A 20,386-nucleotide genomic window follows, 5' to 3' on the forward strand; every position below is an offset into this window, starting at 1 on the left:
GAATGTTTACATTAAATCAATTTATTAGAATATTGATTATTAATAATTATATAGTAAAATTACATCCAATACCTAACCTATAATTAAAAAAAAATTTTTGTATATAAATAAACTTTAAGAATTCGATGAAACATAAAAGTTTTACGTACAAATTTNGCCTATTTTAAAACATTTATATTATAAAAATTTTCATATCTTTACATAAAAGCTTAAAAAGGAGTGAATTTTTATTGTACTATAATTGAAAATTAATCAGACTTAATGGTCCCCTTAAGTTGCTGTTTGAATGCCGGGAAAGCTGGCAAAGTTCTTGTCCGACTTTATTATACAGTGATTTTTTATGAAAATAATATGTAACAAAATATACTTTTGAAATGTAATTATGCAATAAAATATGGTTGACCTGAATATATTCTCAGAATGGAACCATTGAATTTTGACACAGTAAACCCCATGAACTTAGACTAATAGCAACTGAAGGTTGTTTGAGCTCATGAAAGTCCAACTTAGCGAGGTGTTTTCTCAGATGATGTGGAAAATGAGACGATGGATACAGTACAGTAATTTATTACAATCAGTTCTTTGCAGTTTTATTGAGTTTTAAAAAATTCAACAATATGACCCCATTATTACAGAAAATGAGCTCAAAAAACTTCATAAGAGTACAGTATACAGCAGTGTAAAGTCTTTAGTAACTTGTCAACTACAGTAATATAATGTTTATCACAAAAACTTCTGTATATCAAACATTAACTTTTCTACTGTTAAGAAATTTTAAATTACTGGACAATTTTTTCAAAGTATTGTACAAGTTAATAGGTCTATAAATATGACTCCACCCTTTAGTAGATGGCATTTGTAGTAGTGCTTGCATGCAAATGAATCTGGCAACACTTATTTGAAAGGTTTAAATAAGTATGAGACATCTGTTTAAAGTGTAAACAATTATTTTTACCTAATGAAAAATGTCTAGTTTTTGTGCCAGGAAAACAGCATTTGCGGAAAAAGTTATACTTCATTATTTTATTGCAAAGAAAACCACAGCAGAAACACACCGTTCACTGTTGGAAATTTATGGTGAACATGCTCCATCAAATACAAGTTGCAAAGAATGGTTTCGACAGTTTAAAAATAATGATTTTGATACACACGAAGAGCTTGCAAAACCACCAAAAAAATTTTAAGGAGATCCTTGACAAACAATTGGAATTGGTTGCTGCTTTAAATGTTACCCAACCATGCATTTCACAACGTCTACATGCAATGGGAATGGTTCAAAAGCAAGGAAATTAGATCCCATATGAATTGAGAGAGACATTGAATGTTGAAAAACCATACGTGAATTATTGCTCCAAAGATAAAAAAGAAAAGGTTTTTCTGTACTGAATTGTTACTGGAAATGAAAAATGGACTCACTTCGACAATCCTAAATGACCAAAAGCCATGGGTGCGTCCAGATGAACCACGTCCATCAATGCCAAAACAGAATATTCAGGGAAGTAAAGTTATGTTGTGTATATGGTGGGACCAAAAAGGTGTAGCATACTATGAGCAGTTGCAACTGAGTCAAATAATCAATGGTAAACGTTACAAATAAGTTAATCAAATTGAATGAAGCATTAAAGCAAAAACAGCCAGAATATGCCAAAAGACACAACAAGGTTATTTTCCAACAATGACATTTGTCCACATGTTGCAAGACCAGTCAAGGAAACTCTAGAAACACTTCACTGGGATGTATTGCCCCACCTGCCATATTCACCAGATGTTGCTCCTTCATATTACCATTTGTTTCGATCCATGCAGAGTGACCTTTCTGGAAAGCAGTTCAGATGCTATGAGGATATCCAAAATTGGGTTGATAGCTGGATTGTTTCAAAACAACCAGACTTCCTTCAAGGAATCCATTTGTTACCTGACAGATGGGCAAATATTGTAGATTCTGATGGAAAACACTTTAAATAAATCTCTTTCATTTTAAAAACAAATGCCTTATATTTATTGAGGAAAAAAATTTTCAATTTCACAAACAGTTCAACAGTTTAATTAGGGGCGGGGCGGTAAGAGCAAAAAATAGACATCGTTCCCAGAATTGTACCACGACATTCTGCTATTGTGAAAACTGATGTTACCCACAGTAGTATCACAGATTGCATATTTTCCTTTTCAAGTTTTGAACATTTAGGAACTCCAGAAACAAGCAAGCATTGTAGAGAAGTTTTTACAGTAAAATATAGCAGACCAACACTAAAATGATTTTTTTAGCTCTGTTTTGGGGTCAGTTTTAAAGTTGTTCCTCAAGGAGCACTGCTATATTTCTGTCACATGGTAGACTAGTCTGACATCCATTTCTTCCAGGAAGAGACCATTTACTCCAATTGTTTAAATATATGAAAATACTTTCACTACTTTTGTATTGTTACTACTGCATTACACGACACAAGAATACGATCTATACATTTCAAGAATAATAGAAATCCTTCAGTGCACAATAAATGATTGATTGAGATACTAAGGTTGTATAATTAAACATTTACACCACCTTATGAACAATCTTCATTCAGACGTTTCTGAATGGAATTTAGCTTGCCTGTCTAATCTTTGTTGGGCCCTTTCTTGCATATAGCATCCATTTGCCCTTCTCTGCAACACACTCTTTGCTCACCATGTGGGTTTCCAGTGATTACAGTGTCAGTCTTTGAGCAGTCTTATATACATAGGCTCTTACTGTCATACCTAATTTACATATCATATCACATTTGTCTTAAAGAATATTGTATATGTACATAATTGTATTGACATAATACTATATTCTACAAAGATAGACAAAGTGTCCCATGGTCAAGGGTATAAGGTTAAATATTTCAATCACTTACATTTGTGGAATTTTTTTACTTGATACCAGGAGGAATAAGTGCTCTGTTTATCCCATCCGGCGCTCCTCCTACAGAGGGGAACAAAATAAACAAGGAGAAGTGGACTATAGCTGTGGGAGTTTGTTAAAAAAGGTGCATTGAATAATTTAGCAGATTACATGTTGAACTAGTCACTGTAGTTAAAAAGATTGTTTGTGATTGTAAATATTTTGAATTAGAATAGTTTACATATTTTGAAAATATATTCTGATTTTAAGTTAGTTAATTTTAAATATCTAAACAGATTTGCAGAATAATCTGCTTTGTGTAAAAAAAATTTAACAAAAAAACTTAGTCATTTTAGTAATAAATTTGTAGTTTATTTAATTTGCTACAGAAAATTAAAAAATTTAGCATCATTCTTATCAAAATAACAACTCAAGTGAAAAATCTGTTTTGTTATAAACATGGATTCCATGACATACATCAGGCATATGTATTTGCAAAGAATTCAACACTTCTGTAACCAAATGATGCACCCTGATGGTAATGGAAGAAATTATATAAACAACGTTTCCTTATCTAAATTACCTTTGCAACTTAAATATATTTGGAACAACAAAGCAATTCGGGCTGGTGACTCACTCGATATCTTATTATAGATAAAACAAATGTTCAACAACCAACAGATTATAAAGAAAAAAAATAATAATCAAAATTATGCTATTTGTCATTTTATACCACAGGCAAATTGATAGTAAGAGTTCATATGACAAACTGGTCCCTTAGAAAATATGTCAATAAGAGAAACCAAAATTTAATGTTCTTCGTGGAGTGACATTAAACAACTCTTCAGAAGTTGAATTTGTGTCTGGAAAAAAAAATTTTTGAATTAGAATGTTAGCATAAAATCCTTTTTACACCAAAAATTATATCAGTAAAATGCTTAGTTTAGTTATAATTTTAATACAGTAAAACCTCACTTAGGCAGCCACTCTCAGGTTACACAATTTCTGGCCACACAAGCGAGGTGGCACTTAAGTGGCATTATGAAAAATTGACATACAAAACTGTAATTAGCATACTGTATTGAATCCTGCTAAAAGTTTAATAAAAAAATTATAGAAGTAAACAAAAAACAGTAAGGATAACCCTGAATTACCAAATATTGAAAATATGTGCAAACTTTCATACAGAGTATTAACACTAAAAAATAAAGTATTGAAATACAGGGTACACATATAATGAATGCAAGCTGTTAGCAGTAGGATTTGTTCAAATACTGTACATTATGTACAGTACTTTGAATGTTTAGTACCAATAAACCAAATTAATGCACTTATGAAATAGTAGTAAAGGTTTGAATTAAATACTGTATTTTAATATTTTTCTAAAAATTTTCCTGTTAAACAGAAGTCACTAAATATAAAGATGTGTCAGAATAAAAAAAATTGTTAATTAAACACTGGTTTAATAAACAATTTTTTTATTCTGACAACAATTCTGAAGTGTCAAAGTGACATTTTTTCAGAAATCAGAATTGTCCAAATTTTTTTTCCTTGAGTGTTGCAAGTAATGTAATGTATCAGTAATGTTAATCATTCATTGCCGACTTATGTAATTATATTTTTACAAAATACCGTTCAACTTTGTCACAATAAATAATTGTTCGTTTTATGCGTTGTCACAATGCAATTTTTAATCATATTTTTAATTTAGTTCATTTAAAATCTATGCTTTCCACCTCAAATTAGTAGTGGATTGCCTCTTGTACATCATACTTTTCCTTTATCAATAGAGTTGTGCCATTAACTGCTTTCAGGGAAAGATTTGAATTGAAATAATGTGACTTCTGGTTTGCATCAGAAGTTCATATATAGTTAATCAGGGCCTGCTGTCCCTAAAGTTTCTGTATCTGGTCTCTGATTTCATCTAACTGTTTGAGATTAAGGAAACACAGAGGGATGGGCAGATGGGCAATAGTGTTAACTTTGAGCTGCAATTTTAAAAAATTGGACCTATTTCATTAAACAATTATATAATTGGCTTTCTTCTTACTAAAGAAGATTAATTTACTGAAGATTAATTTGAGTGTAAATGAACAATTTGGATTCTTTTGACAAGTGAAATGTTCCAAAACTATAGCAACAATGCTCAATTCTGTTTAAAGTGCTTTAAACAATACATTGGGTTTAAGAATTTTGAGATTTTTGTTCTGTTGGCCATATAAAATAGGGATAAATGGCACTTTTGGTCACTCCTGTCTTGGCCACTTAAGTGAATTGGTGAAATGAGGCAAACCAAAATGGAGTTTGATTTATATGAAAACTTATGCAATTTTACTGGGAAATTCAGAGGTGGCCACAAAGCAAGGTTTTATGTATTTCTGTAAGTTTTGAAAAACCTTTACTTTTTTTATGAATATCTATATTATCAAAAGTTTTTTAAAGAAAAATACACAAGAAAATTATTTGATAGATAGATTAGTACATAAACTGATCTTGCCAATTTTTAATTCTCTCCCATTTTCTATATATTAATCCTAAAATTTCCAGTAATTTAATAATTTGTACCTCTGTCCTTACTTTTATCAATTTTTGTTTGTATCCTTATCTACTTGGACCTTCTTTAGTAACAAGACTTATTATACTGGTGTGATTTCTGATTAGCAAATAAAGGAGATCTTAGTCAAAGTCAAAACAAAATATCTTAAAGGTCACACCAATATAATAAGTCTTATTACTAAAGAAGGTCCAAATAGACAAGGATACGAACAAAAATTTCCAGTAATTTCTTCACTTATGTATCTCTTGATTAATTATATAGAAGAACCATTTTAGTTTGTTAGTTTTCTACAATGACTAACAGCTAAGCAATCTGTAAAAGATGAGTTGTTGTAAGGTGAAATATTTTATTGGATTGTGGAAGTAAAGCTTAAGTTTGGATTAAAGTTTGTTTTGTTATTTATCTATACATCTTAGCTATATATAATATACTGATTTTCTTTCTAAAGTTTTTATACAACAGTATACGGTAGTAAAATATTTTCACTTAATGTGTATAAAATATAGAAGTCAATTGATATCAGAAGAAACTGAGAATATATTAGATTTACTTATAATTTCAATGCCTAAATATGAATAAATTTTTTTACCTTTGAATGTTTCAATTCGAGTTCTGCTAGTTCTACAAGATTTTTTCTAAAAGCAGCAACTCGACGGGTTTTAAAGTCTTGTAATTCTGAAATATATATAATTAAATTTGTTTGAATTAAGACAAAATACACTTGATAAATACCATAAGATTATTATTGTCACATTATAACATTCTTACCTTGTTTGGCTTGTTTAGAAATGGCTTCAAATTTCTGGCAGGCTTGTTGTTGAACATTTTCTGCCTATTTAAAGGAAATACTTGTTTAAAATTGATTCATCTTCAGTACATCAAGAAATGATTTAGCAACAAAAACAAAAATGTTTACATAGAAATTTTTAGTTTAAAAGTTCATAAAAACGTAAATAAAATTAAATTAGTATATTAAAAAAACAGATTTACGGCATAATGCAGAAATATTTACGAAGTCATAATTTTTCACTTTGTGTCTAACAAAATGAAAAATATAAAAACACACACTAAACAAACATTAAGTATAATTTTACTATGACAACTTTAAAAATTAAAATTTGCTTAATTTTTTTACAATTTGGAAAAATTTCGAATAAAAATTATATAGCATTATGAAAATAAAATAATTACAAATGAAGAACTGACTACTAATTAAATAGATTAATTTCTTCATTGCAAGTAGTTTGTGAAGTTCTCTTACAAATTATTAGAATGATAAGTCCTTCAAAAATAGTTGTCATCCTCTAAGTGCTTAAAAATGCTCTTTAATGAACAACAGACTTCAATACATTAAAGACCAACATATCCAAAAGAATATAGTATAGCAGGTATTTTTAATTTAATTTTTAATATTAGACCTAAAGCCTATTGAATACTTAATTATACATAGTTTTATTTCTTCTCTCCCCATGAAAATTTATAGCAGACAAATATGTTGCATACTATAGAAGCAGTTAATGGTAACCATTAATAATTTTTATGTCAACTATAGTAAAGTTTTAAATTTCTTGTCTCAATTCTTTGTGCAATGTAAGGTTACAAGTTGAAAAATTTACATTATGTGAAGAGTAGCAATGTCTTATCTAATTCCTTATTTTATCCTACATAACTATGGAATTAATGACCATTGACTGCTATATTGTTTAAACAGAAATCAAATTTTAAGTTCCTTGTGTAACTGAGTATATTGATTGATCAGATCAAGATACCATAAGCACTAATCATAGATGATTTTTGTAAAAATCCTTAAGTGCTTTAAAAAGAAGATTATTTTATGATGCTTAAGAATTTCAAGATTTATATATACAAAAAGAGTACATATTATATGGAAGATGTTTATATTTATTGTATGTAAGTTGATTAATTTTTCCTCGCAACTAATGGCAAAACAAAATTTGAGAAATTGTGTTAACTGGCCAGTAGACACTTCTTTATAATGAAAAAGAAAAATCAACTATTTCAGAGTGAATTAGTACAAGTCAATGACAATTCTTAATTATAATCTTAATCTTACACTAAACGCTCAAATATTGAACTATTTAAATTTGATCCAAATTCAAATTACAATATTCCACTATTAGTAAAACACAGGTGGTAATAAATTGTTACATTTTCAAATTTTATACTTTGTTCACTATAAAAACCACATAAAATTATATATATCTTAATAGTAAAAGTTTTGGTATGAAATCACAAAACTTAAAATCATCATCATCATTTGATTTCTATTTTAATCAGTTTGTATCCAAGTAAGAATTCACCTCAAATTAGTCACATGATTCTTATATAAAATAAGAATCATATTATTACAATTCTCAAATTAGTCACAGGAGTTATATTATAAATATATACAATAATAGAAATTTACTGAAATTTTACAGTTATTTAGTAGTAAAATAAAGAAAAGTACATTAATTAATGCTTAATAGCATGAGAATTAAGTTTTTTTTTAACAATAAAATCAAAATTTTGAAAATACCATATGAATATCTTTGTTCTTAATGCGTGCTTTTTCTAAATTTCTGTTGGCATTTTCATAATTAGCTAAACACCTTAATCTTCTATATAGCAAATCCTAAATTAAATATGAGATGTTTTAATTATTAAATATAAAATTTTTAAATTAAAATATTCAAAAGTTAAAACATAACATTTTAAAATTCATTAACAACTTATTATCTTGCTTTTTAATAGCTAAGTGATTGAGAAAGTATCAGATTTATAAATGTAAATTTTTAAAATTTTAAATTAAATGATGCTACTGATTAGGTAACCATTTATTAAAAACATTTCTGTTAACAAAAATTATTAAACCACCATTCAAAACTATCAATAGCTTATTTACTTACCTGTGTATTTGGTATGAAATTATACAAATTAGATATGCAAAGTAAAAAAAATTGTCAAACAAATTAATTCCCTTAGGTATAACACTAAACAATGCTTCCTATAATTTATATTTGTTTTTATAATATATTAGAAGCCATATACAGTTCTTTGTACCATAGTTCAAAATAGGAAATTTTTAAGCTATTATGTATAAACTATGTATGTGTAATTGCATGACTGTTGTATTGCAACAGAATTGAGGCGAAGCTGGAAACAACAAGGGCAGTGATCATTCCTTTAGGCAAAGAAGCGATCCTTGTACCTGACAGATGCACACACATGAACTTTGTACCTGCCAGCCATGGGAGAGGCAAACCTTCCATTGGCCAAGTGCCAATCGTTGCACTTGCTGACAGAGGCAATCTAAGAACAATCAATGGTGATTGCTTTGTCCTTGTGTTTTGTTCATTTTTGTACTTATTTTGCATTATGTGCACACAATGCTGCTTTTATTTTTAACCCTAGGCTTAAATTTTGTTAGGTGCACTCAGTTGAATTGGAGAGCACAGACATTGTTTTCATTATACAGAAGGATTAAAGTGGCAAAGTTGTGGAGCCCTATATTTTACATTTAAGTTAACCCTGATTACATTTTTCGGATTCCTCATCACAACTAATGGAAAATGGCAAAAAGTTTTATCAAAATCAAACAGACTGAGAACAAACACAATTCTGTAAGCCACATAAAAGAGGCTTTGCTAACACTCTGCCTCAATTAAATTTAACTAAATACCTTTGATTTTTTCAATATCAAAGCCTACAACTTTCCAACTTTATGGTATTCCTGTAAATTACACGCACTTCATGTTCTCCATATACATTTCTGAAAAATTGTCTTTGTTACAGAGTTATTTGCTCAACTTAAAATTTAACTTATATAGGATAAATTTAACAAAAAATTACCTCTAATCAAGTTTGTAATGTGTATTCTACACTTATTTATAGAATTTCTTACATTTTGAAAATAAACTTACGTGAAATGCCCCAATTCAAAAATCAACCACATTATACCCTTAACAATTTCAAAATTAAGTAATTTGCACATTCAACTATTAGGAAGTCTTCACACTTTTATACATCATTCATAAGTATTCATGGCTATTTTCATATAAGAGAAAAATTTAGTAAATGTTACATTGTAATGTTTTTAACTTAGTATGAACAGGACTGAGCAAGAAGTTTTTGATAGCCAATACAATAAAAAAAAGTTAAATTTATTTTAAAGATAAAAAGAATTAAGTTAAAGAATTTAAGCTTAAAATTTTATAATACATACAGAAGTTTAAGAACATCTTTATTAATTAAGATTACTATAAAACATTTTAGAATATTCTTTATTTCTTGTAATAATAGTTTGACTAACTTCTTGTTTCCAATAAAACTATAAAAGTAAAGGTTTCTACTGAAAAATTTTCTTACTTGAGGATGAGCCATAAGACATCTCCAATAAAAAGATAAAAATTTATTATTCTAATTTTTGACAATTATTATTAGATACCATTTGAACTGTATTGTTTGTCTTCATTACTTCTTTTAGCAACTATCTAAGTTCAAATCTAATTTTGCCAAGTCCAACATTAACAAAAATAAGTCCAATTGTGTGTGTGTATGTATATATATATATATGTATGTATGTACACATATAGTCTATTTAGGAAGAATTGCAAATTAAAAAATATTTAACAAATTGAATTTTAGATTTAAAAAAACCAGAATGAGAATCCCCCAAAAATGTAGAAAACATTTGTTAAAATAACAGCTTGAAATTATATTTACAGATAATGATTGTTTTAACTACTAAATTTTATAAAATCAAAAATGGTTATGTTATATCACTAAATTAACCTTAAAGTGTGAAATCTAATTTTCTCTAAATTTTATCATATTTTAAAAATGATTGTTTTGGAATTTACTTAATGTACTATTTGGGAAACAGTATGTGCATAAGTTTATGCATGTATTTTTTTGTAATTGAAGATTTAAGGCTGAAAATTTAAGCTAATTCTTTAATCCTGTAAATAATTTACTTTTGTGAAATATATATCTCAAAATGCACATTCACAGCATTACAACAGTTTATTGGGCTGCAATTTGAAAAAAACTGTAGACCTATAAATTCCTACTTTTGTCTGTCTTTCCTTAATCTTGAGAACAGTGTTAGATAAATGAAATTCAAGACCAGATATGGAAAGCTTAGTGGCATCAGGAGGCCCCAATTAACTATATGTGAACTTCCAATGATAACTGGAAGTCATATTATTTTAATTCAAAAATTTTCCCCTGAAAGGCATTAGCAATGGAGTCATGGTGGTCATCTATCTAATGGAAAAGTATGATGTACAGTACTAATTTGAAGTGGATAAAATATATTTTAAATAAAACAATTGTAGAAAATATTTTCAGTCATATAAAATTGCCTTAATTCAACTCTTAATATTCAAATTTATGAATATGAAATTACTTTAGCAGCAGCTGTATCCCTCATATAATATCTTAATGTATCTGATAGTTTAAGATCCTCGTCAGAGGCAACTCTTCCTTCCAATTTCTGAAAAAGTTTAGATTATCAGAATATAATAAAATTTTTTAAGAAGTTAAAATTTACAAGCTTCTTACCCTTGCTTTTTCAAAAGTTTCAGAAACTTTACTGAAAAATCTAAAAAATATAAATGGTTAAAAAGTTAAATATGACTAGTTAAAAATTCATTTAAAAATAGAGGAAAATAGCTAAGAACCTAGATGATGCTGAACAAAGTAAATTCTTATTTAGGAATGATTTCTAGTTATTAGCATAAGAAATCAGTCTTAAAGACTAGTTTACATGAAACTACCACCAACATTTTGTTGCTCAGAACTACAATAGGCAAGAATTTGTCTCATTTGACCAAATTGCACCTTATTAGTGGTCAAAGTCACTAATAAGGTGCAAAAACTGTCACAGAAATCTAAGCTGTCAGATTTTTCATTTATTGCATTGTCAAACCAATTGATAAAATACAAATCATAATGTTGGACTGCATTCTCATATTTGAGAGAAACTAAAGCTGTCGCACATGCAAGTTTTATTCTACCACATCATGTAAACATCACAATTTAACAAATCTCATCAGCATGATTTGGAGGAAAAAATGTTGGCAACAACAATAATTGTGCAATATTTGAAAACTGGAATTAAGTGTGAATAATGAAATGATACCAGTAATATCCAGCAAATAATATACTTTATTAAATAATAAAACAAAATGTTTGACAATTTAAAAATTGATTTGTCATGTAAAAAAAAAATTCAAACATACTACGTAAACGTGAAAATTTGGATGTCAATTTAAACAAAATGGAATAATTATTTCATTGGTGGAAAGCTCACATCTGTCATTGTTGACATTTTTAAAAAAGACAAAAATTAAAATTATAGGTGCACTTCAAAGATGGACCTTTAAGTCTTGTCTTTTAAAAAAATATATGGATATGTCATTGATGATGTCAGCACTTTTCACCAATAAAAGTTTCCATTTTCTTTCAGATGACATTCAAATTTCATATATAAATGGAGTCATATGTATGTACGTATGCACACACACACACAAGACTGTTTTTAACACAATAATTTTAAAATCGTGGAAAACATTTGTTTTTGTTGTTATTTCATAAAGTATATTATCTGCTGGATATTACTGGTAACATTTCATTACTTATGTTGGCAACAGTGTTATTGTGTAAACCAGCCTGTAAATTAAGAACAAAGATGAAATATTTCACTTAAAGTAATGTTATGATGGCAGCACAAGAAGAAAAATTAACCAAACCATATTTGGTCCATGATATTAAGATTTAGTATTGAAGCTAAAGAGTAAGCATTCTACAAAGTATAACTGAAAATTGTTTCATATAAAATCTTAAAAAATAAAAACAAGAGTTAAATTTCTAAAATCTCACTTTTCAAATCAATATGGATTTTCTAGTATATTTACTATGATTTATAAAGTGTGATTCATACTCTGTTATAGAAATTTATAGAGTGTACTAGATACAAATTTACAGATGTACTGATTTCTATGGTAGATATTAATTCATATATAATAATAAATTATAAAAATAATTACTTTTCAAGTTCTGATCCATCAATGGTTGCTAACTGTACAAGTGAAAATGATATCTTGATATAACTATCAGCTACATCTGAAAACAAGCAGTTTAAAATTATTTTAACAATTCTACATATATTAAATAAATTTTACATATATTTTCATTCAATATTACATAAAACTACATTGGCCTGATTTACTGATATGGATAGGTTCAAATAGAAAACTTTCAAAACATGAAATGAATGAAAAAAGGCTCACAATGGAAAACAAAAGTCTAAAATATTGTGTACACCCTTTGCATTACTCCAGAATTGAACCAAGTACATCATCCAAGGACCACATAAATGAGCCAAAACACACATGATTTGCTGTCAATCAAAATTGTAATTTACTATTTAATTAGGTTTAAGTATCTAATTTTACCCTATAACTGAACAAAATATAAGTTAGAGTTACTTTAACTTTGTTTGTAGGAACAATTTATCAAACAAAAACAGTCTTCTGGCATCCAGTGGTGTAATTTACTGTGCAAAGAGCTTATTTTTGTCAAGCTCTTGAGAACACTGATATTTACTTAATTTTTATAAAAAAGTTATTTGATCTAATTTTACAATTTTTCTGAACTGATTAATTCCTATTGGTTATCATTGTCTTGTTATTCCTCTCTTTGGTGATCCAGGAAATAACTATCACAATCAAAATTATCTGTCTCAATCACACAGAAGTGAAACAATGTACATTATATTAAATCTAGTATATTGAAATAGTTTTTCCAAATTGTGATCTTATTCCCTTATTATAAAAACTTTCACATCAACTTTTCATATTATACATATGATATAAAAATAATTTTACTCAGTTTTAAATATATAATAAACATCCCAAAGTCCAATGCACTGATACTAAAACAAACAATTGCAGTAATTACTCAGGCTATTAATTTAATAATAGCCTGATTAATTACTGCAATCATTTGGTTTAAAATAAATTATTGAATTTAAAACAGAGTACTAAGTTTTATGTATACATGTGGACGTGAGTGTATAACAATAATAAGCTTAATATGTTGGATGAAGTGCTCATAAGATTGACCGAATTGATGTCAATATCACCATCATTCCTTTTTCCAACTACTGAATTTAAAAATTTATAATTTTGTTCACAGCTCAAACACTTTAAATCTCTTGAAATTCATATTTATTTGAATAATAAATAAAAAAATTTTTGCTAAAACAAAAAACTCAATCTTCTTATGTCAATATTTCTGCCATTACTTCACTTTCCTGAAGAGATAAAAAGCTTCTTACTAACAACAGTCAGATTTTCTCTAAGTATTTTAAAGAAAAATTTTAACATTTTCTAAACTATTAGATTTGCACTTTTACTAAGGTAATTTCTTTTTGTTGGCAATCTGACATAGAAAAGTTGGAGATATTTGTAGCTAATTGAAAAATGTTAGTAATATTAAGTAAAAGTTTATGCTAGACCTTTAGACAAAATATAGTATCAACTGGAACATTCTATCTTTTATATATATAAGCAATATAAAATAATTCAATTGATAATTACTTGCCCAGTGTGAAAGATAATGTGACAAGAAATTATATTCAAAATGAATGAATAGGTAGGGTCTGCACATTTTCAAAAAGCAGCTCCCTAATTCTTTGATGGTATAGTTACAAAAAGATACTGAAATTTATGGAAATTACAATAGCTTAAAGATATACCATACCCTTTGAGGAATTAATCCATACTATTTTCAATAATGATAATGTATGAACATGCAGGATACAATATTAATTTTAAACTGAAAATTCCATTTACTGAATATTTTTCATATTTTTTTAATCTAAAAGACAGTGTGTGTGTGTGAAGACTACAAAATATACAATCTCACCCAGATTAGGGATTTAGAAGATACTTTTTGATGTGCAAATGCTGCTACCTGTAGCTTTAAAGTAGTCAACTTCAAGCTATAGGCTATTGTATATAAGGCAATTATTTACAGAAATCACCATTTTATAGTCTGAATTTGTTAGGAATAATATAATAAATCTATAAAATTTATCATTTCTTTAAAAGTTATTTCCATATTTTAAATATTCGAACTGATATAATATTTTTGTAAGAATAATATTTTTTTTTGAAATAACAAATTTTGACAAGCAGTGTGAAAATCTGTATACAAAAATTTAGTACTAGTCAATTTTTTCTGTATGTTAAAATAAATCATTTAAATTTAAACTGAATAAATCATACGTATTAAATGATACTGAAATTTAACATTTTTATTAACTTATCTTACTTTTATGGTTTCTCGTCATTTTATCAGATTTCATAGTAGCATCTCTAATATGATTGTAATATTCAATCAGAAAATTCCTTTCATGTTCAAAGAAATCATCAACATCCTAGTTTTTAAAAATAATAAGTTAATAAATTAAATATCATAAAATTTATATAAACTTAATTATAGTTAATTCACTCAATAACGGATAATAATAGTTAAGAATATTTAATAAAATTACAGTGGGTGTTCTGTTAACGAACATAATCCGTTCCAAGACTGTTCGTTATCTGAATTGTTAAATCGATAATTGGTTAACGAACAAGGTTTTTATGGAAATTTGATTAATTCGTACTGCAGACTCCAAAAAATAAAAAAATATATAAATAAACATAGTAAAAAAGTGTATATGTAACAGTAAAAATATGTATATACGCAGTCGTGCATTTTTATTAGTCTTGTTTTTTCCTGTTTGTGGGGGTCAAAGAATCTGTCCAATGTCGATTGCTTTTCTCTTTTCTTCAGGACTTTTTGGAAGTAATTAATAGTATTGTAATTGTAGAGATCCCCAACCCCATTAACCTTATTTTGGTTTGGATGCCACTTGGATGATCATTGTTCCGACATCCTCCCACTTCTTCAAAAGATCTTTAGTAGCAGATGTCGACATTGGTCCTCTTTAATCTTCCTCTTTTTCAAAAGAAAACACATCTATCTGAAACACATCTCTGAGTTTCTTGGTATTCTTCACTTGAGAGTTGTTCTGTTGTCAGATCAGTTTCCATTATGAGCTCTAAAATGCTCTTTATTTCTCAGATATGATTTTCATTACTCCATTAGCAGCTTGAGACTTCTTGATATATCTTTCATAGCTAAGATTGTGCCTACTGTAGACCTGTTCAAGCTATAGTGCCTAGCAATAGCAGACATCTTGTGCCCACTTTCTACCTTGGCTATTATCTCTTGGTTTCTATGGTGAGCACAGTCTTGGCACTCCTCTTTTTAGGCTCCATAATATTATCAGTTTCTTTTTTAAATAAAAAATTCAGAAAAGCACTTACAAAAATTCAGAGAACAGAAATCAATAGCCCACAAAATTATTTAAATGCAAGGCTCAGATGAAATTCGAAATTTGGTATTAAAACGTTAACAAATATTCGATCGGACAGTTAAACTTTCACCTTTTGTAAATAAACCCCGACGCAAAACTTAACAAGTGCCTGTCAGACAGTCTCACAAATACTATAAAAAATTATTTGTCAGAAAGGTAAACAAAAAGCTAGAATTACAAGGGAGAGTTTCAACATTCAGAGGAATACTATCCTATCTCTATTGGGTTGAGCGTTGATGTTGACAACTACCATGTTCCGAAAGGTTTCAAACTGTTACCTGAAGACAAGGGAAAAAATCAGTCGGTATTCGTTATTTTCCATTGCTTCTTTTTATGTTTGTTCAGTAAAGTGTTCGTTATCCAAACATGTGTTCATTATCCAAACATGTGTTCATTGTCCAATCATAAAAATCTTTCGCAAATGTGTTTGTTATCTGATTTGTATGCTATCCGAACTGTTTGTTAACCAATCACCCACTGTATATAAAAACTTACATTAAGATAAACAAAAGCAGCATTATTGCACTCTTACATTAATAACTTTTCTAGAATACTATTAAAATTACATTAAAGTATTATTGAAATGAATAAAATAATATTCTATTTTAGAACCCTAATCCACCAAGTCCAAATAATTTTCATTCAACGAAACATTTTCTTAGTATTAAATACTGCACAAATCAGTTTCCATTAAAGTATAGTTAAACAGATTAAGGTAAGATCTAAACTTTCCAAAGAACCATTTGGTAGGCTGGAGAAAAACTTCAGAACCATTATTGAACCATTATTGCACCAAACAAACAGATTTAAAGAAAGTACACCTTTTTGCCACCTTTTTCTGATTGGTTCATGTTCATAAATGAATGTATGAATCAATATGTATGAATATTGTATGAATCAATAAAATGCCACAATAATTTAAATGGAGCGTAAATTTTGAGCTTTTTTTTTCAGGCTTCGAGCAGACTGTTATATCAAATCAGTGTTAAGCGAGGCAGTGTTAAGCAGAGGTCTTACTGTATCTAGTGTATAATAATATGTCCAGTAAAAATCTCTTCAAGGTATGCTGCTTCAAAAATCAGAAAACCAACTCACTTAAATCACCAAAGAGAGGGCTACCTACGAGTACCTCATTTTTGGATGTAAAACTCACTTGTGCTATACTTCCTTTTCTCCTTTGACAAGTGTTTAAGCTCCAAAATTTGTAATGCACAAAAATAGGGATCAAGACAAATAGGCAAAAACATGAATTCAAAATCAAGTACAGTAGTGTGTTCTCTACCAGTTATCTTCAAACTGCATGACATTAAGCTAATGGGTTGGTTATTATATAGGTTACCCTTTGAGGTAATGGATTCTCTTCATAAAGAACATTGGGGATCTTGCTTTATGAAAGGGCAGAATTGCTGGCCTGGCTTGTGCTTCTTCACTAATAAATAGCCTCAGGGTGTCCAGGGAGTTAAATGCAGTAACATTTACATTGTTGTTTATGAAGATTTGAAGGGACAAATGAAAAAAGTGTGTTAAATGCAAAAATACATTAAATGTGTAAACATTAAATTCAGTTTCTACTGTATTAAGATTAGTATAATAGAGAAATTACACTGTCTATCTTTAGGAATAATAAATAATAATAATAATTAGTGAAAATATAGCCCATACAAACTAGCATTTAATTACTATAGAATATTCAAACTTTGTTACATGCTTTGTTATCTGTACAAAATTACAACAGTAAACAGAAATCAATAATAATGTCATGGGAAAATGATAAATGTTACACATACAAATAGGCATAAGAATAAAATAGGAAGAACAATGGTACATTATGCAGTGATGAAATATTCACATCAAATACCAGGATGATTGCAGAAAATGATTTTCCCGCTACCAATTCTTTTGAAACCAAGCATGACAAAAACATTCATAACATAATTGAGAAGTTTAACTGAGCTATAAAGCAAAATAGATAATTTTGCCAGTAATAAATAATTTGAATTTGTTAAAAAAATTCAACAAATAACTTGATTGTAACATTTATTTTATCAATTCATATTGTTAATAATAAAATTTGGAAAGCTATTAAAAATTTTGCATTAATTATTAAAGTATTATATTCTCTTGGAAAATACAATATAAAGCTAACTTAGCTAAGTAGTATGTGCATACAATCATTTTAGCATACAAGAGAAGCATGATTTTTACTCTAGATTTGATTACTGTTCCAAAATGTCTTTGCTAAAAACTTGTTTATTTGCTCTATAATAATGTCAAATCAAAATATTTATGATTCAGTTTTACTTCAAATAATTCAATGTTTGCTAGATGATGACAGCATCATCTAGCAAACGTTGAATTATTATTATCCATCTATCCATAGAATTTCATTAAAGCACTGAAAAATTAAATTCAAACTTTTTACTAAGATGGTTTTATAACTTAATCTTCAACCTAGTGTCAAGACATTCCTTAGTATTTTAAACATATGATTACTACAGATCTATACTTTTGTATCCAGTTTGTTTTTTGCAATTTTACAGAAAGTTTTAAGTTCTTAACTGCATCAACAAATTCACAAAACTAACAATTTGAATCCTGTGTACAAATACAAAATGCTAAGAATGTATGTAAATCTGTAACACATGTAACAAAGAGTCAGTGTATTTTGCATTGGTTACTAGAAATTATTTTTGATTTATTCTTTACAAATAATGTATACTTACTTTTTGTGTATTGGACAACAACAGATCATCTGCTGATTTGCTAATATTGCTAAAGAGTCCAGCTAATTTTTCTTTTTTGTTCTTTCCACGAACACACAACTAAAATGGTATTTTCAGTTACAAATAAAAAGATAAAAGTAATAAGTTGCTTATTTTAGTAATTTATAAATTGTTAGTAATGTATAATATGTAATTTATTAACATCATTATTATGTTTTTTAACCAATACTAAAGACTCCATGAATCTAAAAAACTAGAGACTTCACATACAATTCCAAACTAAAATATCTAGCAATTTTTTTTTCTAATATTCATATACTTACATCTTGATCATATTCAAGAAATACTTTAAAATTATGGTCATGTCGGAACATTGGATGAATAGCTAATCTTTGAAGAAATACTTCATGCATTGCAACTGTTTTCTTGAAAGTAGCCAAATACTCTCTTGAAAATAAAAAAGTATGGAATTAATGTGAAATACATTGTAATTAAGAATTCAAAACACTTGTAACTGAAGATCAGTGAAATCTGATTGAAAACATTATTTCAATAAATTTGTAGCTGGATTTACCAAGGTTTAGTTTATTGGTTTATTTGGGTCTATCCAGTTTTTCCACCTCCTTGAATACATTGTGGTATTATTTAAAACAAAAATTGCATAAAATTATTTATTTGTGTAGTAACATTAGGTAGTATAAAGAAAAAAAAAACTAACTAAAAATTACAAATTACTACTCACGCTTCCAATTCTTGTTTCATTTTACTAAATTCTTCTTTAGTCATATTTCCTTCCCCTTCTCCAAGTTTTTGAAGTTTCTCTCTTGATGCATCAAAATCAGGTCTTGGTGGGGCAGGAGGTATCTAAATTATTTTAAAAAAATCAACTGTTACAATTAATTCATTGGAAATTTTTCAATGAAAAAAATTTAATAATTGTATACTTGCTTGGGTTCAAAAAATACTTATATTTTTAAATTTAATAATTCAGTTTCAAAAATAAGTATTTAAGCCAAATTTGAAAATTAAGATTTAAAAAATGATAATTTTCAGTTAGTTATTTAATAAAATTTTATTGACTTAGCTTTTACAAGGTAATATTTTATAAATTTACAAAAAGGAACATATGTATTTTGTATCTAAATATATGCATTACTGTTTGCATCAAGTTATAGGCCTTGCCTGTCCCCCTCTTTTTTTTTTTTTTTTTTATACCTAATGTAACTTACATTGATCTGATGGGAAAATCCTAATCCAAAAACACAACAGAATACCACATATCAATGCTACAGTTCATACTATTTTATTTAGTCCATATAAGCTGTTGTATATGCATTTTACTCATCAGTATTGGCTTTTAAATCCAATTTGCAAGGCAATGTCAACAATTTGTAAACTCGCTTATTATGCTTGTCTGCTTTTTCAACTTTACTTTCAGTTAAGAACTAGATTATTAGAAGTCCATATACCCCTATAAACCTTTAATGTTTAGAGGAGAGAATAGAGTATGGCTTTGTTTGCATGTGTGGTGGTCCCTTCACTTTGACATTCAAGTTGAAATGGGAGTTCTTTTTCTGTTGAGGGGAGGTTGGTCACAAATGTGTGATACCCTAATGTCTTTACAAGAATGTCATGGAGAACTGAATTGTAATGGCTTGTATCTACAGGACAGTGAAGCACAAATTGGACTATTTTATCCAAGGGGTCTAAGTTCATTATTAGAGAGTTTATACAGATTATACAGACTTCTTTACCCTATCCCATGTTGAAATTTCTCTCTATTGCATGTGGCCGTCATGTTGAATTTT

The 20,386-nt window shown here is 28.1% G+C and overlaps 1 protein-coding gene across 2 annotated transcripts; it reads right to left on the minus strand.

The window, feature by feature from the left end:
- Window positions 1–3,213: 3,213 nt before the first annotated feature.
- Window positions 3,214–19,461, minus strand: LOC111628260 (sorting nexin-6-like). Of its 2 annotated transcripts, XM_023372010.1 has the most exons (11): window positions 19,321–19,461; window positions 18,902–19,025; window positions 18,579–18,677; window positions 14,763–14,868; window positions 12,473–12,548; window positions 10,986–11,025; window positions 10,831–10,917; window positions 7,960–8,055; window positions 6,189–6,252; window positions 6,010–6,095; window positions 3,214–3,726 (listed from the first exon to the last, which is right to left on the minus strand). In XM_023372010.1, exons 1-11 carry the CDS (start codon window positions 19,362–19,364, stop codon window positions 3,673–3,675), a joined length of 876 nt encoding a protein of 291 aa, XP_023227778.1. In that variant the 5' UTR covers window positions 19,365–19,461; the 3' UTR covers window positions 3,214–3,672. The 2 variants fall into 2 exon arrangements, with proteins under 2 accessions (XP_023227778.1, XP_023227779.1); XM_023372011.1 differs by lacking the exon at window positions 7,960–8,055.
- Window positions 19,462–20,386: the final 925 nt, after the last annotated feature.

Source organism: Centruroides sculpturatus, unplaced genomic scaffold, assembly GCF_000671375.1.
Source record: "Centruroides sculpturatus isolate CEXI.00-Female unplaced genomic scaffold, Cexi_2.0 scaffold512, whole genome shotgun sequence".
Lineage (NCBI taxonomy): Eukaryota > Metazoa > Arthropoda > Arachnida > Scorpiones > Buthidae > Centruroides > Centruroides sculpturatus.

What these genes read in the sequence shown, in the direction of transcription:
- LOC111628260 (XM_023372010.1), bottom strand. Translation starts at nt 19,364, where the DNA reads ATGACTAAAGAAGAATTTAGTAAAATGAAACAAGAATTGGAAGC. An exon ending in GATGGATCAGAACTTGAAAA is followed by an intron (nt 11,026 to 12,472) that starts GTAATTATTTTT and finishes TATATTTTTTAG; the next exon opens with ATTTTTCAGTAAAGTTTCTG. An exon ending in TTCTAAACAAGCCAAACAAG is followed by an intron (nt 6,096 to 6,188) that starts GTAAGAATGTTA and finishes TATATATTTCAG; the next exon opens with AATTACAAGACTTTAAAACC.